Raw genomic sequence first — 24,964 nt, 5'->3', positions numbered from 1 at the left:
GCCTTTTGGCAGAATGGCTTATCTTCAGCAGTAGATAGATTCCTGCCTTTCCTAGATTCCTGGGAGCCTGCTGAAGTCACAGCCTAGCAGTATGACTTCAGCATCATGGGGCATGATACTCCGAGGCAGGCGGGGGAGTCATTGCACGGCGGTGGGGGGGCACGCAGCGCGGCACAGCACAGTGATGTCACTATGCTGCAGTGGGTGACGTCATGGTGTGGCAAGGTGATGTCACTGCATGGCCTGGTGATGTCACTGCACCGCAGTGGAGTGAGGTCACGGCACAGCACATCACGGTGATGTCACTGTGCCGCGGTGGGGTGATGTCATGGTATGGCAGGGTGAGGTCACGGTAAGGCCCGCTGACGTCACTGCCTCTCCATGGTGGGACGCTGCGCTGCCATCGCCCCTTTCGGGACGGGGAGGGAAATCTCGCGAGAGCCCAGGTGTGAGTTTGGCGCGACTGCGCGGGAGGAAGATGGCGGCGGCGGGAGCAACCGCGGCGGCGGCGCCGGAGGAGGGGGAGGCGGCGGAGGCGGCGGCCGTGGCCCCGGCCGGGGACCCCCCGGGACCCCCCGAGCAGGGCGCCGGGGACTCCGAGACCGGGTGAGGCCGGGCGCGGGGCCCCGGTTACCCCGGGGGGGAGGGGGCGGGGCCCCGGTTACCCCGGGGGGGAGGGGCCGGAGCGCTGCCCCCCCCCCCGGAGCGGGGGCCCCTCGGTTACCCCGGGGGGGAGGGGGCGGGGCGCTGCACCCCTCGGTTACCCCGGGGGGGAGGGGGCGGGGCGCTGCCCCCCCCTCGGAGCGGGGGCCCCTCGGTTACCCCGGGGGGGAGGGGCCGGGGCGCTGCACCCCTCGGAGCGGGGGCCCCTCGGTTACCCCGGGGGGGAGGGGCCGGAGCGCTGCCCCCCCCCCGGAGCGGGGGCCCCTCGGTTACCCCGGGGGGGAGGGGCCGGGGCGCTTCCCCCCCCCGGAGCGGGGGCCCCTCGGTTACTCCGGGGGGGGAGGGGCCGGGGCGCTGCCCCCTCCCAGAGCGGGGGCCTCTCGGTTACCCCGGGGCGCTGCCCCCCCCAGAGCGGGGGCCCCTCGGTTACCCCGGGGCGCTGCCCCCCCCGGAGCGGGGGCCCCTCGGTTACCCCGGGGCGCTGCCCCCCCCGGAGCGGGGGCCCCTCGGTTACCCCGGGGCGCTGCCCCCCCCGGAGCGGGGGCCCCTCGGTTACCCCGGGGCGCTGCCCCCCCCGGAGCGGGGGCCCCTCGGTTACCCCGGGGCGCTGCCCCCCCCGGAGCGGGGGCCCCTCGGTTACCCCGGGGCGCTGCCCCCCCCCGGAGCGGGGGCCCCTCGGTTACCCCGGGGGGGAGGGGGCGGGGCGCTGCACCCCTCGGAGCGGGGGCCCCTCGGTTACCCCGGGGGGGAGGGGGCGGGGCGCTGCACTCCACGGTTACCCCTGGGGCTTCTCACCCTCTCTCTCCTGCCGGTGCAGGGGGGACACCACCCTGGTCGATGTCACCGCCGGCCTGGAGACCGAGTCCTCTAATGGGAAGGATCCCCTAGTACGTGAGTGCTGCTGACCTGGGTCTCTGCGGGGCCTGGGAGGGCAGCGCCGTGGGGTGCCAGCACCAGGTCCCCAGCGGGTTGGGGGAATCCCTTTGGGGCAGGGGCCATTCTTTCCTCGGTTTGTGCAACAGCTGGCATGAGGAGAGTCTGATCCCTGATGGGGCCTTTAGACACTGGCACGTTACAAAGCAGGTGTAGCAGTGTGGTGCCCGTGGCACGTTGCTCGTGTGTGTGCCCTGCAGTCTGGATCCGGCTCACTACTGCCTTCCAGCTGCCCTGCCTCTGTGCCCGAAAGCCTGTGTGTGTAACCTGTCAGACCATGCAGATGGGTCACCTATGCGCTGAAGCCGATGCGCTACGTTAGACTTATCCCTGAGGTGTTTTCATTAACCGCAGTGGGGTTGCCCCACAAATGAACTGAATCAATTGTATGTAAAGTACAAAATATTTCCGTGGGCTGGACATAGGCCTGGCAGGTTGTGGAGTCATTAACACCTATGCCAAGCGGGAGTAAAGTTATACAACTGGTGTAAGACCTGGCCTACCAAAGGAAATCTGTATGTATTTTTCTGTGTGGTTGCTCAGAATAAGAATAGAGAACTTAGTAGGTGCCTGTGCCTTGCCTATAGATAGGGCCCTACCAAATTCACAGTTCATTTTGGTCAATTTCACGGTCATAGAATTTTAAGAATAATACATTTCATTATTTCAGCTATTTAAATATGAAATTTTCATGGTGTTGTAATTGTAGGGGTCCTGATCCAAAAAGGAGTTCAGGGAGGGAGGTGTCACAAGGTTATTGTACGAGCGGGTTGTGGGACTGCCACCCTTCCTTCTGCGCTGCTGCTGGCAGGGTGTTGCCTTCAGAGCTGGGTGCCCGGCTAACAGCCGCCGCTGTCTGGACACCCTGCTCTGAAGGCAGTGCAGAAGTAAGGGTGACAATACTGCAACTCTCTTCCCCACCCCCCAAAAAAAATAACCCTGCGACCGTCCTGCAACTACCTTTTGGGTCAGGACCCCAATTTGAGAAACGCAGATCTTCCTCAGCAAATCTGTATAGTATAGTATAGGGTAAAAGCACACAAAAGATCAGATTTCACAGTCCGTGATGTGTTTGTCATGGCTGTGAATTTGGTAGGGCCCTATCTGTAGAGTCCAGTGTTGACGGAGCCAGTGCAAAAAAATATAAAAAATGCCTGCAATCGTTTGCAGGCATAAATTTCCTGTGTGTGTGGTGCATTCTTATTTGGTAGCATCTTACAGCCTCTGCCCAGATGTAAATGGATACACAAAGTGCCTGGTGGCAGAGAATCCTGCCCAATGTATTTTCTCTGGTGGTCTAACCTAAAACTTGTTTTTTTTAAATGTTCTTTTGATACTTAATAACAACAAAAAAAGCTTAGTACACCTGGCCTGATTCACCTATTGCTTTGGGAGGAAACTGTCATAAAGATGCTTGAAGAAAACTTTTTTTGTCTTTACTAGTATAATGGGCCTTTATTCGCTGATGATTAGCACAAGAGAAGGGGAAATATAATTTAAAATAGGAAATATTTTCCCTGAGGCACCAGTAAAATGTTACTAGTTAGCTCTCAGTGGCCTGGCAAAGTATGAAATGTCAGAGGTCTTGAAAGACTAAAGTTACATATTGGCTCAGGGACAGCTGCATTCAGACTAGTGATAGAATGAAAATGCTGGAACTGTGAACAATGTGAAGAAATTCAGACTGAAATTTCAAAAAGTTACATTTTAGCAGCCATTGCTGTATATGAAAAATTAAACATGTACTCCTTGAGTCCAGCGAGAGAGATTTTCTCATTTTGGCTTTTATTCACCTCTAAATCTCCCCTCCCTTAACTTACCATGCTATATTGCTCACCTATGCAAAAGCCAATCCTTGATTCAGCAGCTAAAATTGTCACCTGTTTCCATGGAGAAGCTTGTGTGGTTGTCTCTGTTGTCTGATGCCATTCAATAGTTCAGACCCATTCACAGCAGAGTTGTACCTCAACTATTGGCCTTTTGAAGAAATAAGGAGGAATCTTTTGATCCTTTAAACTTTAGCAATCTCTACAGGGGACTGTAATGGACGAAACGTGACTTGATTGACGTGGGATTGTTCTTGGCGCTCTGTTTAATCAAGTCCAGACCTGTTAACGCTGTTATGATTGCAGGAAGGTGCTGGGGACAGTTCTGAAGTCTTGGACACTCAGCCGGGTTCAGTGGATGAAGAGAATGGGCGACAGCTTGGAGAGATAGAGCTGCAGTGCGGGATTTGTACAAAGTGGTTCACAGCGGACACCTTTGGCATTGATACTACGTATGTAATAACTCTGTTTAGTACTCTGCCTATAAGCTGTTCTTCTCTGGCCCCCCCAAGCACCATGGTATTTTTGTATCTTCCAGAATTTACTCTAAATTCTATTGAACTTCTCTGTAAAATAGCGGTTTGTTTTTTAAGAACAAACTCCAACCCAGGAATGGTATACTTGTGAAATGCTTCTGATTCCAGCTGAGGGAGGCCTCCAAAAAGCACAGTTAACTTAGAGCTAGGGTTGTTCAGGACTAATTTTTGGATCAGTGCAATCACTAAAAATCGAGGAAGTTCCCAGTTAAGGCAAACGTAACAACCATATGCATTCACAGACTCCAAAAAGTTAAAAAGCTCGGTGAAGCAGAGCTAAGGAAAATAACACATACAGTAGAACCTCAGAGTTATGAACATCAGAGTTACACACTGACCAGTCAACCACACGCCTCATTTGGAACCAGACGTACACAATCTGGCTACAGAGACCAGAAAGAAAAAAAGCAAATACTGTATAATACTGTGTTAAACATAAACGACTAAAAAAGGGAAAGTTTAAAAAAAAAAAAAAGACTTGACAAGGCAAGGAAACTGTTTCTGTACTTTTAAATTCAAGATGGTTAAAAGCAGCATTTTTCTTCTGCAGGAAAGTTTCAAAGTTGTATGAAGTCAATGTTCAATTGTAAACTTCTGAAAGAACAAGCTTCATGTTTTGTTGAGAGTTGTGAACATTTCAGATTTATGAACAATCACTGTTCTCGAGGTGTTCATAATTCTGGGGTTCTACTGTACGGCATTACATGAGATTCTGAACATTTTTGTTACATCGCAAAGGTGATGGAGTGAAGAATTTTCTTTATTAAAAGATTCAGATCCTAAACTCAGTCAAATCAATACATTTTGAAAAGATGCTGCCAGGTAGACGAAGTGCTAAATCTAAGTTTTGTTTTGTTTTTGTTTAAACAAAAATGGAAATATTTAGAATGTAAATTCCCTGGGGAAAAGACCTTGTCTTCCTATTTTGTTTGTGTACAGTCTAGCACACTGAGAGCTATGTAAACAATAATAAACAACAGTTTTACATAACACAAATTATTTATCTTTTTCTTACAGTTCTATGAAAAGTCTTTGTTTGCATTTAGACATTCTCTTGAAGTATTTGCAGCCTTGGGCTACTGCATGAGAGATGTGAAACTGACTTAAAAAAGGGGTCAGGGGAGGGAGGAGAGAGTCGGCTAGTTTATATTTGCTGACTGAAGAGCAAAAAGATAGAGACACTGTAAATGGAAAGTAAATTCAATTTGATATTTGAGGTGTCTAAGGAATCTTCTTTTTAAAGGTAACTTTAATGTGTGTTAAATAAAAATTAGTTTTAAAATGGGCTTGGTTAGTGTTTTATGGGGAAGTTTTCTATAGCTATAGACGTACCTTGACTAATCCATGGTTCATTGTTAAAGGCCCCTGAGTTGCTTTCAGCTTACCTTGGTGGCCGAATTTCAGGACTGCTTCTTAAAACAGAAAAATGACATTTAGTCCACATTCACGTTTTCCAGAATTTAATAGTTTTCATTGTTGCTGACACTGAGTTACCAAAACATCTGTGAATGTGCGTGGGTGACTTTTTTAATGCAGAAAGAGAGTAATCATTTTCGTTTTCTGATGTAATGGAAAAGCTGTGGATAGTGTCAAATGATTTTGCTGTTTCACAGATCATGTCTGCCTTTCATGACCAACTACAGTTTCCATTGCAATGTCTGCCATCACAGTGGGAACACATACTTTCTAAGAAAACAAGCAAGTAAGTAAAAACAAACACTTACTGCAAAAGCTTGATTTTCTTCCTCTCTTTGAATCTTTGTTGGGGATGGAATGGTCCTGCATGACCTTTGTCCTGTAGCTGATTAAAGTCTGTCTGTGGGTCTGGTGAGGATTTGCGGTGCTGATTGCAATACAATGTGCTGGAGAGCTGACTTCTCTAGACCTGGAGGATGCCATTGTGCAAATGAATTTCTTAGGCTGGTAGAATTCTTGCCTTCAGCCCAGGTTCCTTTTGTTTATGAGCACATAACTCGCTCTAGCACCCACATTTCCAAAACTCAGGATATTGTAGATGTGAGGCCAACTAATGGAAGTTCATCTAAGATTAGATCTGCTGTGTTCTTAGTATTTACCAACCTTATGGTTATATATAAATATACTTGACCTTCATCAAGAATGTAACTGTGGTTCTGGTATATTTTTGTTTTGTTTTTAAGATCTGAAGGAAATGTGCCTTAGTGCTCTGGCCAACTTGACGTGGCAGTCAAGGACACAAGATGAGCACCCAAAAACTATGTTCTCAAAAGACAAGGTACAGATATAATTAGACAGTTACACCTGAACGTGAGTTATGACTTGACAAAAAGGGAATTGCCTAGATCCACAAGTTCAGACAAAAATTGACAGTATGAGCTGTCAGTTTGACCAGCTCTGATAGGTCAGTTATAATGTGTATGATCTGGCGTTGAAAGATAGGTTGGCTTAATAAAGTAATTTTAACTCTTATCATATAACTGTTTTAAGGCCTCATTTTATTACCTTTTTTTTTTTTAAATAGGATATTATACCATTTATTGACAAGTACTGGGAGTGTATGACAACTAGACAGAGACCTGGAAAAATGACTTGGCCAAATAACATTGTAAAAACAATGGTAAGTAACTAAAAGTTTAAATTTGCAGAGGATCTTTGTTAATGATTGAGCTGCTTTCTGGTAGTATTATTTAATAATAATTAGAATTGAACAAGACAAATAGTCCAGACATTAATACTGTCCCTGTGACTTCTTACTTTGTGGTGTGTATCTACTGTAAATTTTACACAGTTATTCTTGGGCATGACTTGGTCTTCTGAAGGTGTTTTTAACTCCCATATTTCAGTGTAAAGAAAGGGATGTGTTCTTGGTGAAAGAGCATCCAGACCCAGGTAGTAAAGATCCAGAGGACGATTATCCAAAGTTTGGGCTACTAGATCAGGTACGTGATTGAGGCAGGGAGAAAGTTCTCCTTTCTGCACCATGGTTCTCGTGTAACTAATATTAAGAGCATTTGAGCATTAGGACTTTGTATTGCATTGCCAAAGATTGTGGTACATAAAGGTGTGTTTATAAATGTAAAAAGGCACATTTAAGTACACACATTTGGAATGTATACATGTTGCCTGCTGTTTGACAATGTATTCACAATAAGAAACTGGAGTCCCACCAGGAATTTAATCCCAGGGACCTAGTTAACTTTTCTTATACAAATTCCAATTGTTTGTCCTCTTTAGCACATTCTGTGCAGTTGTGCTGTGCTGCTGTTCCAACTCTGCTGGAGGAACATTCAAGTGGAAAGAATATGGGAATGTTGGGAGTTCCACCCACCAGCTGCCTGGCCAGCCTCAATTACATGATTTGGCAATAATTCTGGAAGGGATGCATGATAGTCTGCTATTGTTGGGTGCTAATGCTTTATTTTCTAGTGTGTGCAAGGGCTTTTAAAAGGTATCTCTGTTTTTATGGCCCTTGTTGAACTCTCTGATGGCATCAAAATACCCTTTCTTCATGCTGTTCTGGTAATGTTATGATGTAATCTCCTGCCTTTGGCAATGGAGACTATCCTGTTGTTTTCCTCATTCTTTTTGTTGTGATTCACTCAAAATGCAGGCAGGAATCTTGCCTCTGTTTTTAAAAAGCTTGTCCCTCAGCCAGCATGTGTCTAGGATATAGGAAGGCTTAAAATCTCTAACAACTTATGCCTAGCTGTTTATATGAGATATGTGGTACACAGTCCCAGAGACTGGTAACTTCCTGATGCTATGTGACAGTTTCTTAGCACAAATAAAAATGGCAAGAGCTTGACCCACAGGGGGCTGTGGCTGTGTAGTTTGGGTCCTTTTTATAAAACTAGAAAAAACATAATCATCCCAAGGTATAAGATGCAAGACTTCTGCTCTGAACTTGTTTTATGCCATGCTGCTAAAGTTTCAGTAGCACTTCAGTTCTCGGAAATCCTGAAGAGCAAAAGCTTCTTGCTCAGAATTTGAACCAGACACACGCTCTCAGAATGAGTGGTAAGTACCAACCTGCCCATAAATCTGTAATATTGTTAAACTGAGTTTTTCTTTTTCAGGACCTTGCTAATATTGGTCCAGCGTACGATAACCAGAAGCAGAGCAATGCTGTATCTGCTAGTGGAAGCTTAAATGGCAAGTTCTTTAATTTTACTAAAAGAAAATGTGCTGAATATTTGGGAATATTTCACATTTCTTAAAGTCCTACAGCTGAACACACCCTTGATTATATTAACTTTAACGTTTACAGCTTAATAAATATTAAACACCGACTGGCCTGTATGTAAATAGTCTTGTAACTGCTATTTCCAGGATTTATTGAGCCAACTTAAATCTGTCTTGTTTTTCTGTCGTGATATCAATTAGTCTTTACCCGATCACAGATGCGTAAGATGATCACACTTTTAGACAGCTGGTCATACCATAGTAGAACACGTGCTTGTAAGATAGCTGTTTTAAAACCTGATATCATCACTGAAAACAAAGTGCCTTCCTCTTTCCCTGTCCAACCCCAAAATGTTGATGTTTAATTGTGACAGAACATTATCCCACAAACTTCCCATTTTCCTCATTCTGAGATTTCAGGAGCACTTGGGAAGCTTTATTCCATTATACATTTCCAAGTAACGATCACTTGCAGCTTAGTGTTCTCTCTCTTAGTGGAATGACCACGCCGATGGAGTAATCTCTTCGGCTCTGTCCATACTAAGAGCTAGAGGAGTGATCGCCTGCTTGCCAACATGTACTCGTGCTGTGGCAGCATGGCTCAGGTGGGTCTGTATTCCACTGCTGCATCCCTTGTTGCCACGGCTACACAACTATTTATACCCACGCTAGCTCTCCTCCAGCTAGCCTGAGAACGTCTGTGCAAGTTGGGAGTCACTCCCGTAGCTCAAAGTGTAGACATAGCGTTTGTGTGTGAGGCAGACTTTTTACTGTTGCCTAATATAAACTAGCCACCAAAAACCTGCTGGTTGTGCACAGCGTTAAACCCTTTCTCAGTAACCCTACGTGCGTTATCTAGTGCCCAGCCTGAGGTGGTTCTCTTTTTAAACCAAAAAAAAAGAAATTGTGCACCTGTCCATCACTGCAGATCTCTAAAGTGTATATTGTCTCCATTTCATGCACTGGTGATGTTTTACTTTAGTTATTAAAATTTGAGAAATACATGGTGCCACTTCTGTCCCTACAGGTGGAGCCTCTTTGGGAGGTGAATATTTACCTTTCAGCTTCTAAAACTTAAGTATTGTTGTGGTTTGGAAAAGCTTTTTGCTCAATTGTCTTAGAAGCTAAAGTGAAGTAAAAATCTAAAGCGTGTCCTAAAAATGATTGCAGTAATATTTAATATGAAACTGTAATTCCAGTTTTTAATGTTTAGCAGTTAGAAGCTTTTAAATTGTCATATTCTGCCTCACATGACTGATATAAAGTGTCTCTTTCACTTTAATTTGTTCTCTTGTGTAGGATTCAATTTTGATTTGATACCAAACTCAAGTTCAGAATGTAAGAACTGGCTTCTGAAGAATTGGTGTATTAAACACAAGCACAAAATTTACACTGTGCTATTGGTCAGGTAAAATTCAGACATGCTAGGGTAGCTTTAGTTTTGCGATTTATAAACCTACTATGACAAACGAAGGCGTTAGTAATCTGCAGTATAGCTACGGACAAGTGCAGTTTAGATCAGTTCATGTTTGTGCAGAATATGATATCCCCTCAAAGATCTCAATCCCTTACACTGCAACAGGTATGCTGATAATTTAAAAGCTTGCTACTTCTTACAGTACACTACGCAGTTGTTAAACGTGTTTCACTGCAGTAGAGCAAAATTGTGTATTCTTTCATTTTTAGGTCAGTAATGTAAGTAAGCTATATTTTTCCTCCGAGGATGTGATTTATTTTATCACTTAAATAATAAATATATTCAATACAGGTTCAAAGTAATTTGGTTTATCAAATACATTAAAGGAGTTAGACACTATTTGGCATAATTCTGGTGTTAGATGTTCAATGTTTTATCTTACCCTGCAGTTTGATGAAACTAGTGTTGAAGACATTAATGTTAACATGAAATGCCTTGCTCTTAATATTTACATTGCAAACAATAACAATTTTGGAAACACTGCAGAGAAACACCTTTTATTGCTTTTTATTTTCCCCATTTTGGTGTATTTCATTTTCTATATTGAACTTAACGTTAAGTGCTTACTGCTGAAGCAGATATTGTGTGTCAAAGTGTATTGCAGGCATATTGTAAATCATTGAGACAACTGACAGTCTGCTTAAAATGGGAAAAAAGTCAACTTTGGGAGCGCGGTTACTTCTGCAAAAACAAATTAAATCCGTTGTCCTTGTGTGTTTGGAACTTCCATGAAAGTGTGTCAATATTTGTTCTCAAACTAAATATACAAATGATACCATTTGAAAAGAAAACTATGGGCAAGTAAAGATTTGTAATTCACGTAATAAAATTGTTGAGTTTCCTCTTGTTAAATGTGTTTTGATAAACTGACTTTATTATCCACACGTTTCTCTTAAAACTGATTAGAGACTGAAGATAAATTTTCTTTTGCTAGATTAGTTTTCTCTGAATGGTGTCAATGTCAAACTTCTATATAGAAGTTGAATGTTTTTTGTTTAATGAAGCCATTTGATTGTGACACACATGGAGTTTCTGCACTCATAGATTCCTTCTATAACCAACCGTTGCATATAAAGCACTAGCTGATGTGGATTTGTGGTAATTTCTCTCCAAAGGGGGCATTCCAGCAGGAGGTAGTGGGAAAGGAAGAGGAGCAAAACGCAAACAGCAAGATGGAGGGACCACAGGAACAGCCAAGAAAACCAGAAGGTAAATAGAAAGACACAGGCTAAGTGAAATAACTTAAGTGGCAGACGGACAAAGTACAGGAAAATATAGGGAACACTCTTGTATCGGCCAGGGTTGTGAGGATGGTCTGTCTTAATGACAGAATAAGTGCCTCCCATCTTTGACGCAGTTCTGCACGTGCTATTTGGAAATTAAGAGGGTGCAACCTTGTTATAAACTTTAATCTCCCACCATTCAAACTAACATTTTGATATAATCTGTCCTCATGCTAAGATATAGACCATCATATAATATAAACTTCCTGTATGTGAATATATGCCCACCTGGTTTAGAAACTGTCACTTTGAGCACCACTTAAGCTCATCACCAGTGGGAAGGTGTAGTCATCTGCATGTCTGTAAAAGGCAGTGAAGGGGAAAGTATTTGAAGGGTGGCTTTGCTTAAGAAATTGTTAGAATGTTGTTCGTGTGGGTGTGTGGTTCCTGGCAATTATGCTGAAGTCAATGCTAACATTTTTCCTTGTGCTTCTTCCAGTGACCCCTTGTTTTCTGCTCAGCGCCTGCCACCTCACGGTTACCCTCTGGAGCACCCCTTTAATAAAGATGGATATCGTTACATTCTGGCTGAGCCTGACCCCCATGCGCCTGATCCAGAGAAACTGGAGCTAGACTGCTGGGCAGGAAAACCTATTCCTGGAGATCTCTACAGAGCATGCCTATATGAACGAGTCCTCCTAGCATTGCATGACCGAGGTAAGCTGGATAGCCAGCTCCCCACATGAGGGATCTTCTCTGTAACCTCACTGTCTTGGTTAGTAAAGCTTCAAGACATAATTGTGCTGGGAAACAGACATGGATGTTAAACTGAGCTTCGCAATCTTTGATCGGTTCGCTCACCTGCTTGTTAATCACAAATCGCATCTGTCTTTCTAACTACTGTAGCACCTCAGCTAAAGATCTCCGATGACAGACTGACCGTTATTGGAGAGAAAGGATACTCTATGGTACGAGCCTCGCATGGGGTGCGGAAGGGAGACTGGTACTTTGAGATATCTGTGGATGAGATGCCTCCAGACACAGCTGCCAGACTTGGCTGGTCGCAGCCACTAGGTAAAGTAATTGCTGAAGACCCCTTAACAAAGCAAAGCTTCCTGCTTCTGTTTTCATTTCCTGCATTTTGAGTAGCTCAGACCCCTGAACAATAAGCCCAAGTGCTAACGAGAGAGGAAGTCGATGTTGATTGGTTACGGAAGTGCTAGAACCCTTAAGTGTATTTTTCTGAGAATGTGATTGGAGCAGGACTGGCGCAAACCCTTTGCAATATTGTGTAGTGAGTCATAGTGCCCAAGCACCTAGTTTTCTGCTTGAGTACAGATTAGTCCTGCAGATTCTTGGCTTCACTGTTGCTTGCTGGGCCTCGCTAATCATTTAGGGTTTATTAACTCCTTCTAGCCCAGTTCAACAGTCCGTGCCATAGTTTTAAGAGCCAACAGCAGGTGTGTCATGAATATTTATGAAGTAAATATTTTCAGTATTAAGTGGAAAACTTTGCACTGAAACCCATAGAAATATGTAGCCTGGATGGAAAAAATGTCTCGTACGATTAGATGTTAGTGCCTGGTAACCCGAGCTGCTTGTAGAAACAGTTACTTTCATGCAAGGTCCTGAAGAAAAGGGTCTGGTGCTTCCAGGGCTGACCTCTGGTTTTCTACAGGGAACCTTCAGGCTCCCCTAGGCTATGACAAGTTCAGTTACTCCTGGCGCAGCAAGAAGGGAACAAAGTTTCATCAGTCCATAGGCAAACACTATTCAGCTGGCTATGGGCAAGGAGATGTACTGGGTTTTTATATCAGTCTTCCTGAAGACACAGAGACTGCAAAGTCACTGCCTGATACCTATAAAGATAAGGTAAGCTGGATTCCTCTAGGCTGTGCCTAGCTGGTCTCAGTTTGTTTAACTATACCAGACCTTGGCTATGCTAAACGGGGCCCGACACTTGAATATGCAGTAACCCACAGTGGAAAATGGGCTTGTCCAAACCTCAGTCTTGCAGTTGCCCAGGCTCTATGATGAACCAGCATCCCTCTAACTGAATGGGAGGCAAATAATGATGTGTTAACTCTTACCACTGACTAAGGAAGTAGCATGGTGTGAAGGTCTAGAGGACTAGTTTTAAAAGCCCCAAATGCCTTACAACAGTCCTTACCTCAATTCCAGATGCTACAAGCAAGGGTCAGATGAGCTTGACTACCTCCCAGTTATTCAGTAAGGCACATCAATGTCTTGGTTCCATGAATGTGCCAATCTACAGAATGCTGCCAAGGGGACTAGTTCAGAATTCTTATTCCATACTTAATGGAGCCTCATTTGTCATTGGTGACCTGACGTTTGTTATATCTGGGTCTCCAGTTGCCAGGGGCTTGTGTACTAACCAGTCCTATCGCATCTGTCTACCATTAATTAGAATATTACTAAAAGTAATGGTGTGAATGTTTTGCAGACCTGGATCTGTTGCTTACCTTTTTTAGGCTTTGATCAAGTTCAAAAGTTACTTGTATTTTGAAGAGAAGGACTTTGTGGATAAAGCAGAGAAAAGCCTAAAGCAAACTCCTGGAAGCCAAGTAAGTTGGATGTTTGGAGTGGGGTGGAAACTTGAGCCCAGACACTTTAGAAATCCATAGAGCACCACCAATCTCTTGAACAGGTTCACTGTACAGTCCTTGGCAGATTTTCACTTAAGATTCTTGGTGTTCATTTATTTGAATCTTATCACACAGTTTTACAAAGATGTCAAGTTGGATGGTCTCTGTTAGGCTTACATAGACTTGAATAAGCAAGCAATGCAGCTTGGGTTACACCTTCTTTGACCTGTAATAACACTGCAGCTAGTTATGTTTTGTGGAATGCAAGACTTTAGACTAACTTATTTTTCAGTCACAAATGGACAAGGCATCTTGCAAAATGAAGCAAAGAGAGAGTTGCTAACAGAGCATAAAGCCTAAATGCATAAGACAACAAATTGGGGGAGGGCGGCTACAAATAATGTAGGGCTAGTCAGTAAAGCATGAACACCTCTTGATTCCGTTACTGTTTCCGTTTTGCAGATAATCTTCTATAAAAATGGTGTCAGCCAAGGAGTTGCCTTTAAAGAGATTTTTGAAGGTGTTTATTTCCCGGCCATTTCTTTGTATAAGGGCTGCACGGTAGGTACAGCTTGTGGTGCTCGGGGGACAGAAAGTGAATTATTTGTGTTGCAGTAGTGTGTAGGAAGTCCAGTCATGGAGCAGAACCGCATTGAACTAGGCAATGTGCAAACACAACAAAAAGGGTCCCCACCTATACCAGTGTACCATCTGAACGTGCATTCGGGGAGGAGTCAAACAGAACTAAGATTATTCCAGTGATGTGGGCCTAGTGTTTTCAGAGCACTCTTGCAATAGCTCATCTGCCTACTGTGGGCTGCAAGTAGATTTATAAAGAGACTCCACTCTCCATAAAGCTGAAGCAAAGCATTTACCTGTGGTGAGTGAGATCCTAGCTTTCCATGTCACCTAAAACCGCCCAGCCTGTTAAATGCTGAGTGAGCAATTTCCCTTGCTATCTGTTTTTTAGTTTCAGAGTAACAGCCGTGTTAGTCTGTATTCGCAAAAAGAAAAGGAGTACTTGTGGCACCTTAGAGACCAATTTATTTGAGCATAAGCTTTCATGAGCATCCGATGAAGTGAGCTGTAGCTCACGAAAGCTTATGCTCAAATAAATTGGTTAGTCTCTAAGGTGCCACAAGTACTCCTTTTCTTTCTGTTTTTTAGTATTACTTTGCTTCCTGTTGTGCACATCCATCTGATGCTAAATAGATCTATCTCCCTGTCACAGGTTTCAGTAAACTTTGGACCGTACTTCAAATACCCTCCAAGAGATATCACTTACCGTCCCGTAAGTACTAATTCATAGCTACATCTGCTTTTTCTTGTGCTGTTAACATGGTATAGGGTTTAAATTCAACTTTTGTACCTCCATTCTGTCAGCAAGAGAGCTCAAGATTATGAGTGGACCACTCAGTTGTCACCTGGCTCTCTTTTGGAGGGTGGCAAGGAGGCGTTAATAGTAACTTTCTGCTAACTTCATTAGGACAGCTACATTACCAAGGTGTGTATTTGAGCAACATTTTGTTGAGGGGAAATATACACTGGGTTTTAAAAGTCCAAAAGCCTCATCTTAGTTTGAGGTACTTGATGGATCCTGCTAATTATTTCCCTGTAGTTTACATGTGCAACCTTAGACTATGTGCTCGAAGTGCAGTTCCTAAAACAAGGCACTCTTCACCTCAAATATTTACTGGAAGTAAAAATTAGGGGAAAAAAATCTAAAATTTTTCCCATTACCCTGTATTGCAGACTCCTACTTCTGACTCTATTGAGAGCAAGTTAGAAAAATCCAAAGAGGGATTGGACATTTACTTGGTTAACATGAATTACTTCCTTTTTGAACTGGAGTATATCTTTCAAAAAACATGGTCACATTATCCCACATCTGCCTCCAGTCCCTTATATTGAAGCATCTAGACTAAACTGCCCTAGGAATTGCCAGACTGGATCAGACCTTCAGATGTTAAGGTTGCATCTAAAAATATTGGGGAAGGTAGAAAGCGGCATTTTGCCTCTAAGGCGATGCTTCAGAGAGCATGTCAACTCCAGTGTTCCATCGGTGAAAGTATGACCCCGGTCACAAATGGAAGGTATTGCATCAGGTATTCCTTGAACTTTCCTTTGTCCACCAGCTCTCTACTTTGAAAAGAGCGTACGCTTGCCAACCTCATTGTGTGGTGGGGGATTTAAGTGCTTTTTCCAATAAATCTTAAGGAATTGGTCTAAAGAACTCTTAACAGGTATTAAAATAGAGGGATGAGCTAGATTAGAGTGGGTGAAAGCCCTGGATGTGGATTTCATTGCTTAGTGTAAGACACTGGTAGTTTAAGGATTATTGCCTTTTCCATAGGGTATATTTAGCAGAAAATGTTCCTTGAAGGCAGTTATGCCCATTGCTATATACACAAAGAGTTGTGTGACAGAAGTAAGGAGTCTTTATACTGAAGTTAACCCATTTCCCATCAGAGAAGTGATAGAAAACAGCACAGTGCTAAGCTGTGCCCTGCACCCCAAGTAATTACAGCAGGGCTGCTGTAATCTCTTCTCTTCCCCTTCCCGACAGCTAAGCGACATGGGCTGGGGTGCTGTTGTAGAGCACACATTGGCAGATGTCCTGTATCATGTGGAGACCGAAGTTGATGGAAGACGAAGCCCACCGTGGGAGCCCTAGAGGAGATGCTGTATATACAGATTTCTTAAACACTGGACAGACATGGTTTATTTCTAGAGAATTGCAACATCACTACTTTGTAAAGGATGAACCAGGCTCAGCTGCTACCTAACTGGCAGGTATTTATAGAGGGCTTGGGTTATTGGTGGTGGTAGGTGTACGCTATATTTTGAAAACCCAACCTCCGCCACGTTACATGTATTGTGCTACTCAGTGGTGTCTTCTGGAGTTTTCAGCTAACTGTATTTTTAACAAGTTACTGGAGTGAGTATTTGATTGTATCACAACTGCATTTAATATCCAGATTAGTCACTGCACCAGGAGTGGGCAATAGCCATACAGCCCTGCTTCATCATACATTTCAATTGAGCAGTTGTAGCCAAATACCTTCAACACAGATGCTTATGTTAAGGATTTTTAAAACTGTAAACAGCTTCCATACAAAGGGATCTTGTTGTACCAAAACTAAAGTTATGGGGGAGAGATTGTGATTTTTATATTAACTGGCAACCAGTTTAAAATAAACTTTCCCCAAGCTTGTTACATCTTTTGTCTGTTTTATGGCTAAAGACTTAACAAACCTCCTTAGCCAGAGTAGCATAAGTGGTGTGCCGGACCAAGGATGTGATGTGCTCTTAGCTTGACCCCCCTTTCTCCAGGCATTGTAGGAAACAGTGCACCAGCCTTATCCTGTGTAGGAGTGAGTCAGAGTGCACTTTCACTTAGTCCCAAGAACTGGGCAGCTGAGTTTAAATGTATACTGCAGGGGCTATTCACTAGAACTGTGCTTACCTGATGTAAGTTAAGGTTTGACTTGCAGAGACCAACAGCAGCTGTAAGCTACTTTTCAGGCCTTATGGCACTAACAAACCATCTAAAGGTTTATTTTGTTGTGGGTAGAGAGAGCAAGCTAAGTTAAGATGAAATTCCGGGGCCCAGGCTTTCAAGCATATTTAGATAAGTTAGTTATCCAGTGCCTGTAAAACACTACCTTCTCCTGGAGGAGTGTGTCTCTAATCACAGTGGTTTGTCTTGGTGCCTAGCAGCACATATATTATAAGACAAGTCTCTTCTTCCCACTCACAGCTAACACTACTAATAATGGAGAGTAAGGCTTTGAATGAAGTTGTTACATTTGCACTCTGTGGTCTGGATTAAAGAGAGCCAGGCAAGAATTTTAATCTTTTTCAGCTATATATTTTAAAAGTATCTATACATCTTACATCAAACTGAGTCAGTACATTAGGCTACTACAGAATTACACTGAAATATTTGCAGAGTTCTGCATAGCAACAGTCTTATCTCAGCAGGGTACAGGAACTGGTTGGTTCTAGGGAAGTCAAGCATTGCTTAAGATTTCCCTACTGGATAAGGAACCCCCACCCCCTAAAATAAACTTGCTTAGAGCTCCATGGTCACTGAGAATAAATATTAAATAGTCCATTATGCATGAAAAATAAATACCTGCAAACTGGCTTTATAAATTAACTTCCTACAGCTGAATTCCACTGAGTGCAAAACGAATGCTGGTGTATTGGGTTCTTAGGTAAAAGTGTAAGCTTACAAAGATGCACTGTCCTACGATGTTAACTGTATAAAATGTCTTATGAGAAATCAAATCAGACACTATCCAGCCTATTCAAAACTAAGACAAGTTATTCCTGCCCACTTTCAGAGGGGGCTGTGTAAGTACATGCTAAATTTGTACCCAACAGACCAGGGCTGCTTAGAGTTCGCTAACAGAAAAGAGCAGCAAAGTAACTTACATTGGCACATTTAAATTAAACAAAGCTAGCTTGGTATAAATTGGCAAATTGCACTAACAATTCAATAATAGGATCTGCACAGGGATTGATTTTTTGGATATTGCAAGATGCCTTGAGTTATGTATTAACCCTATAACTCACTTCTGATCTTAAAGCTAAAGAGTGTGTTCCTGCACAGCAAGGGTTAACCTGGAGCTCTCGCTGAGTGTTCTACTGGGTGCCTTGACATCCAGCCCCTGTTTGATCAGAAGTAGTTTCGCTGTGAAACTATCACAAGCTGTTGCAGAGCACGGAGCAGTAGCCTTTTCAGTCAAACACACCTTCTGGGGGATTTTGAAGTGGCTGCCTACACCACCAAGTCTGATATGTTCAGCTAAGAGGGGAGCCCAGCAAACTCAATGCAGCATTAGAAACCTGAACCCATTCATTTACCCCAGAAAAGCCCCAAAGCATGTCTCAGGTAACACTACACAGGATAATCACCTCTGAGGCGAAATCTAAGCATCAGGTAGGCTTCTGGCTGTTGCTGAAGGTTAATAGTTCTTGAGGGTTCAGCAGCTGACAGCAGTTGGAGTAGCCAAGCGCTTGCGCAGGTGGTTGGCAAAGTCCACCTGGGTCTGGGAAAGGACTTGGTTGATTATTGTCTTAGGCAGCCAGCCCTGAAAAAGAAGAGAGCAGGCATGTGTTAAAGCAGAGGTATTTACTGAGCCTAAGGAGTAGGGGGTTGGAGGGAGCCAACCTTGCATCTTAAGTTGCAATGAGATTGACAAGTGGATTGGGATGAAACATGAACCACTTCTTTCTGGTTGGAAAGAGCTGGAACTATGAAATAGTTTTCACCTGACCCACACAGGGAATGACTTCAATCAGGAGAATTTCATTTCAAGAAATTAAGCAGCTGCTCCTAATTTCCTAACCTTAGACAACCACCCCCTTCTGAGGCAGACTCCTTCTTGAGAGGACTCATTTATACTGTTTGAATGAGGTTCCGTATGAGCACTTACCTTTAGGTCAATGCTGAGTAGCCAGGTTAACTTGGTCTGTGAAGGATTTTCAGGCAGTGGATGGAGAACCATACAGGTGGGACCGTTCTCAGCTCTGGAGAAGGGCAGGAAAACATTGCATTAGGAAACTAGGGACAAATGATTTACCATCCAAATGTGTGTGTCTTCTCTAGAGTCAGTTTTAAAGGCAGGAGGGTGGCAATACCTCACCTCTGAGGCTGGAGTTTGCTACAGAGCCCTAGAAGATGCTTCAGCGTGCTCCCAGCAGCCAGAAATTTCCCATGGCACAAGTCACTGCTGTCCAGGTAGCAGGACTTGGCCACGAGTCTTTCTGCTGATTTAAGTCTCTCTAGCCCTTGACTGCCAATTTTTTTTAAAATTCAGGTTAAATAAAGAACTTTGAAGACTATATCTGCTTAATGGAGGTGTGTAATGAGTACCTGTGCCAAGCCTGGCTGCTACCCCCATGCTCCTTCCTGGAGTTAAATTTAAAAGTTGCCTAGCTATAGTTTCCTACAGCCTAGAATGAGTGTTGAGAAAGAAGGGTGCATTTACTAGAGGAGAGAGAGACAGTACCAGTCAAAAAGGGGCAGGGGCTGGGGGACCTTAGAGTCCTGCCTATTTTACACATTTGAATCTTTGTTGGTAATGGGGATGAGATATCAGATCAGTTCTCTGCCACTGAAGAGTGAAATGCTGTAGGGGCTTTGAGCTTAGTAAAGGGACATTAGGTGAAATTTAATAGCGTGTACTATGCAGGAGGTCAGACTAGATGATTTAATAGTCTCTTCTGGCTGTGAAGAGCCTCCTGTTTCGTGGCACGTAAGGCCAGGAGGCCCCAGGAGGTGGGTTGAGGTACATAGGAGGGCAGGCTAGAGCATCACCTAGATACCTGTACAGTAGAACCCGGGTTAGCTGGCCTAAGTGGGATAAACCAGAGAATGGGAAAAGCAGTGTGGCCTAGTAGCCACAGGAGAGATTGCCAGCTTCTAGCCCTTTAGTCCTGGTTGTTTGGTGAATGCCAAGAGCTAGTTAAGGGAGGACTGGGGAAACGGCATGCTACAGACTACAGGATTTCAGTCCTTGGGGAGAACATGAGGTTTGACCACTGCCTGAGGCCCCAGTGATAGCAGGGACTTGCTAATGGGACAAGATAACAGCTCAAGCAAGCTTGAAATGTATAAAATAGGCAGGACTCCAAACTAACATACTCGCCTCTTTTACAGCCCTCCTCCCACCCCAGGCTGGTAGCAGGAGCCTCTGTACTTTGGTACATCAGCAGCTCCCAGACTGGCAGACGTCCATGGGCTAGCTCTGCTCAAGCTGTTACTTCCAAACAGCAACCAGGCCATGGCCTCTTGGGTTAGCCACCCCCCGGCACCGTACTCGGGCAGCTGCGGCCACACTGCTATGTGCACCCGAGCTGGGAATGGCGCCTCCCCCACGCTGTGCACATGTGCCCTTTCCTGGCTGTCCAACTACTGTAGCTTTGGCTCCAGGTTTGTAAAGCAAGACAACAGCTGGAGGCTTCCCTACCTTATAAATCCCTTCTGTTCTGGCATCGCTCCATAGTTTGTGGCCATCCCTGCCAGGACACACGTTGAGCCACGTCTTCTAGAACACCGCACGCTGACGAAGTCCCGTGGTCCCACCACATTGCCAGGCGTGGCCGCAGCAGTCTCATGGGTTATCACAGTATCTTTCCCAATCTTCTGGAGAATCTGGAGGGTGACAGTTACACAACGTTAGGCAGAGCCAGCGTAACGGGGCTGTTTACACATTCAATAGCCCGTGGGTCGTGGTGTATGTCTCTGTTACTGTGTCTGTGCCACACTTCTCTCTCGGGCTCCCTGTACTAGGAATCGTGCAATGCATTTAATAAAGTTCTTTGCCTCCCCCCTCCCCCAACCACAGCCTGCTAGGTCTACCTCATAGGCTCTGCAGTCCTGCAACACTGAGGGGGGAAAATGGATTTCGGTATTCAGCGCTCTAGGAGCAAGCTGTGCTGTGTGAGATGTGGCAGTCAGGCAGCAGGCCACCACTGTTACCACTTCAGTAGATAAAGGACACCCACCCCCTTGCAATAAGATTCCATAACCTCCACCTGGAAACATGTTGCTGAGATAAAGAACTGGACTTCTCCCCTTTGCTGACACCTTGTGGCTATTGCCAAACACCCTCCATATCAGCTGCACAGCGGAGCCAAGATAACAGCTTAAGCTTGGAGCTGGCATTCAAAGGCTGGAACACCCTTCGGGCCAGCTGTATTTACCCCTTTGGGCACATTAGATGTTTCTCTCTTTAAAATATATAGTAGAAAACCCCTTTATTTTACTGCTTAATCATAAAGGCCCCTCTTCAGCAAAGCATGTGCTTAAGTCCTTGGCTGCATCGGGGCCAAAGCAAGCATTCCTCCCTCTTCGGAGAACGCATGCAGTTGAGTCTCTCACCTTGATTTCCTTGATGCTTGGATTCCAGTCTCCCATCTGCTCCATTCTTTCCACCAACTCATCATACACAGAGTTCAAGGGCTGGTCCACAACCACCTCTAGCCGAAATACCTTCCCAACGTCTGGGAGCATCTTGCTCAGCACTTTGTCCCCATTCCCCTACAGGAAGTCAAAGCCCCAAAGAGTTAGTATTCCCAGTAGGTGCAGTTGAAAAAGGACAAGTCAGAAATCACCACAAGTCAGAAATTGTACCGCTATGGTCTCAGTTTTCCAGCCATCCTGTTCCCCGAGGATGCTGAGCGATTTCTGAAGGGCTTCCTCTCCCTGTTTAATGTAGGACATCTCCACTTCACTGAACGGCTTCTCCTCCAACCTGGAGCCTGAAAGGGGTTGGAGTAGAGGGTTTTACTTGGGCATTTATACAGTGCTGGTTGCAGCTCTGTCCTCTCACCAAATCACCACTGCAGTACACAGGACCGAATAACTTAGCTGAACTAAGTAACCTTTCCAGTTCAGCACCGGTGCTGGGGGGCTTAGGAGTGATGCTAGTTTCCTGCTATCTTTCTGTATTTAGATTTTGCAGCATAGGCTGTGCATTTCTATATGCATCAGCAGGTCTGAGTCTATACCACAGCTGCAGCCTCTTAAAGGACTTGGGCCTCAATCCTGCTCCCACTGGAGCCAGGTGCAAGTCTATCAGGCTTGGATCACCCCCTTTGCTTGTCACTGTACATTTGACTATGGTAAGACTCTGGTACTTACTAAGTAAGGAGCTCCTCCTGCGAACTTGGTTGATCCATTTACTGGGACCAGGGCCAGCAAAGGCGAGTTTATTCAGTTCCTGGCTGATGGCAACAGCAGCCTGCCTCCTCAAGCCTTGAAATGAGAGGGTAAGATAGAAGTGAAAAGAGCTACGAACTTCACAGTTTACTTTTCATGCTTCACTGTTTGTGACCCTGCCTGAAGATAAAGCTGTTCCTGGCCAATTTCCTCCCATCAGGCCCATGCTGATCCTTCTTTTAGTTTTATTTACTTTCCATCATCACCGGCTGGGTCAGTATATCTACAGAAAGAGGGTTTATCATCATCCACACACAGTTGAAGCAGCAGCATGTGTATACAGCAGCTACATTTGGTTTGCTTTGGATTTCTGCAAGCGTGGTGGTCTTTTAAAAGAAAAAGAATGTAGGCCCTTTCCCAACAGAGTCACAATTGTATTTGGGGACCATATGTAGAGCCTAGGACATGCAAAACATGGAGAATGGGGACTAATCACATCCTTGGGGGAGGGGGGGGACGCTCTAGAATCCAGCAGTTCACCATAGCGGAAAATTCACTTTACACTGAGACTAGAAGCTGTTTTAGAAACTCTGCCTATACAGCATTGGAGAGCAGTGTGTGCAACACCACACCAAGCAGAAGGGAGGCAGACTTCTGCCAAGCCTGCAGAATGACTTTTGCCAAAGAAACGTGTAATCTAGACCTCAAACTGATCCCTAGGTCCAGCAGAAACCGAGACATCCAGAAGCCAAGAAGAGTCTGTTGGAAGTTTTTCTCTCTCTCTCCAGCAGTTTGGAAAAGAGAGCCAATGGTTAGCCATTGGAGTGGATAATCTTAAGTCCTTTCCATGTGAGCTCTTCAAGGCAGGGAGAATGTTTTATCTATACATAGGTACATTTATGGCACTATAAATAACAGCCTCCATGGAAACAGAGGACTGTTCTGCATTCAGAAACAGGCATACCCTTCCCCTGTTGAGCTGGAAAGAGTCTCCTGGCAGCAAAAATGGGAGAGGTGAATAGATTTTAAGGCCAGCTGGAACCACTGGGGACATGGGACAGACCTTTAACTCCAAGGGAACTACGACAATTCACACCAGCTGAGGGTCTGAGCTGCGTAACACACAGCAGAGAATTCCCCCAGTGATCCCTGCTGGCTTCCTGGGTGGTGAGCAGGGCACAGAGCAGGGGTGCCTCTTGCTGCCCAGTGCTTGGGGCAATCAGGTGTCGCAGACAGAGTAACCGTAATAGAAATAAACATCACTACTAAGGAGCAAGAAACGAGGCACTTTGAATCCACAGCAATGGGGCCTTCAAGCCAGCCGCCCCCAGCCCAGCTCCTAAGGCAGCTGCTGCCCCAGTGACAGCTGCACACCCCCCTCACCGGTCATGTTGCGCAGATGCCTATAGGAGATCCCGGCACACAGTTTGAAAGTTGCTGGCAGCATTTTTCTTTTCTGGTTGCAGCTCAGGCGTCCAGCGTCAGTGTCTCCAGGGCTGCCTCTGCTGGACTAGCGCTTCTCTGCTGCAGCTCTCCTCACTCGCAGCCTTAAATACTCCCGCTGAAGGATGCTGGTTAGTCAGCAGAGAGATAAGAAAAGACATCACTTACCCAGGCCTGCGGGGGGCCAAGGCCAAACCCTTCTCATGCATATGTCATGTGGGCAGCGTTACAAGAGGCAAAGCTGATTAAGGGAACAGACATATCCTCCCTTGGCTACGTTAACTCTCTGCAGCCAACCAGACGTTCTCTCTCCAGAGCGACGGCTGAGCACAGTTAGCTGGACCTAGTCCCAAAGCAAAGGCCGCCAGCAGGCCAGTACTTGGAGTTCCTGCTGAACTATGAGTACCGATAGCCTGGCGCCACCCGAATGCAGGTGTCCAGCACACCATGAGAGCGGCCGTCTCCCAGGGAGGGACCAAACAGTGCAGTGATAGTTAGACATGGTCACCACGACTTAGACACTGCAGTTCGCCCCAAGCAGGGTTGTTTTTCTCCCCCATGATTGGCCAGCTAGGACCCAGAGACTGTCATACATGGCGTGAGCTGCTCCGTAACCCTGGATCAGTGGGTGTGGGGGGGTCACAGGGAAGGGCACTGGATGGCTCAGGGGGTTGGCAACGGAACCTGCCTTCACCTAGCACAGGTGAAGAGTAGCTCACCGTTTGGCGAGTAGCTCACAGGCACTGTCTGGCTATTGTAGAGGGGCTCGGGAGTGCCAGGCCAGGGTAACTGAATGGAGCACCGGTGCCCTAAGGAACGAGTTGCATGGATTTGGAAACACAGATCTAGTTGTAACAGGCAGGGCTGGTGGAAGTGTCCTTTAACTTTGAAAACATGATTTTTAAAGAAGGTGCTGGGGGGGAGAAGCAGCCTTAGAAAGCCAGTGGAGTCACTAGCCTTGGGCAGAGCATTAGCAAAACAGAGACCCTGTGTGCTGCTCGTACCCGAGCCAGCCGTGTGCACAAGGGGCATATCCCATGATGAGGGCTGGTCTGTCAGTGCAGCTCCCTGCGGATTCAGTTTGGACGCTGGGCGTGAGAGGATCCAGCCCCTGGAGAGTTAGCAGAGCCTCCCAGCGACGGGAGCAGACCTGGCTGAGGAAAGATGCCACTGCGGGGGGAGGGGGTGGCAGCAGTCCCACCCTGTTTGAGCGAGGATGGGGGAAAGTAGGCTGGAATCATGGCGTGGTGCTACACTGGCATCTCTGAGCACGGGGCCGACCCATTATGTATATACCTGCACCCTCAGAAGCCCCACACCCCCCAGTGCCTTGAGTGGGCTTCTGAACTCAGCTGCCCCCAGAGTCTCCTGGGAACGAACAGAACCATTGGCTTTGGGCGTTCTCCCGGCACATCTGCCCCT

At 45.5% G+C, this 24,964-nt stretch overlaps 2 protein-coding genes across 5 annotated transcripts; one reads left to right on the top strand and one right to left on the bottom strand.

Annotated features, from left to right (window-relative positions):
* Positions 1–455: 455 nt before the first annotated feature.
* Positions 456–16,642, top strand: ASH2L (ASH2 like, histone lysine methyltransferase complex subunit). Of its 3 annotated transcripts, XM_048829119.2 has the most exons (17): positions 456–606; positions 1,481–1,550; positions 3,729–3,874; positions 5,572–5,660; positions 6,118–6,212; positions 6,459–6,554; positions 6,781–6,876; positions 8,014–8,089; positions 9,147–9,164; positions 10,712–10,805; positions 11,319–11,536; positions 11,726–11,893; positions 12,498–12,691; positions 13,312–13,404; positions 13,888–13,986; positions 14,657–14,716; positions 15,992–16,642. In XM_048829119.2, the coding sequence occupies exons 1-17, from the start codon at positions 479–481 to the stop codon at positions 16,097–16,099; spliced, it is 1,848 nt and encodes a 615-aa protein (XP_048685076.2). In that variant the 5' UTR covers positions 456–478; the 3' UTR covers positions 16,100–16,642. The 3 variants fall into 3 exon arrangements, with proteins under 3 accessions (XP_048685076.2, XP_048685077.2, XP_048685078.1); XM_048829120.2 differs by lacking the exon at positions 9,147–9,164 and having other exon boundaries at positions 457–606; XM_048829121.2 differs by lacking the exon at positions 456–606 and having other exon boundaries at positions 1,536–1,554.
* On the bottom strand, positions 16,371–24,052 carry STAR (steroidogenic acute regulatory protein). Of its 2 annotated transcripts, none has more exons than XM_075123463.1 (7): positions 23,711–24,052; positions 22,082–22,195; positions 21,572–21,699; positions 21,320–21,478; positions 20,406–20,590; positions 18,870–18,963; positions 16,371–18,524 (listed from the first exon to the last, which is right to left on the bottom strand). In XM_075123463.1, the coding sequence occupies exons 1-7, from the start codon at positions 23,745–23,747 to the stop codon at positions 18,417–18,419; spliced, it is 825 nt and encodes a 274-aa protein (XP_074979564.1). In that variant the 5' UTR covers positions 23,748–24,052; the 3' UTR covers positions 16,371–18,416. The 2 variants fall into 2 exon arrangements, with proteins under 2 accessions (XP_074979564.1, XP_048685081.1); XM_048829124.2 differs by lacking the exon at positions 23,711–24,052 and adding an exon at positions 23,483–23,693.
* Between the last annotated feature and the right edge of the window lie 912 nt (positions 24,053–24,964).

The sequence above is a fragment of the Caretta caretta genome, chromosome 26 (genome assembly GCF_965140235.1).
Source record: "Caretta caretta isolate rCarCar2 chromosome 26, rCarCar1.hap1, whole genome shotgun sequence".
Classification (NCBI taxonomy): Eukaryota; Metazoa; Chordata; order Testudines; family Cheloniidae; genus Caretta; species Caretta caretta.
Note: the sequence above shows the minus strand (reverse complement) of the source record. Positions and strands in the feature narration are given on the sequence as shown.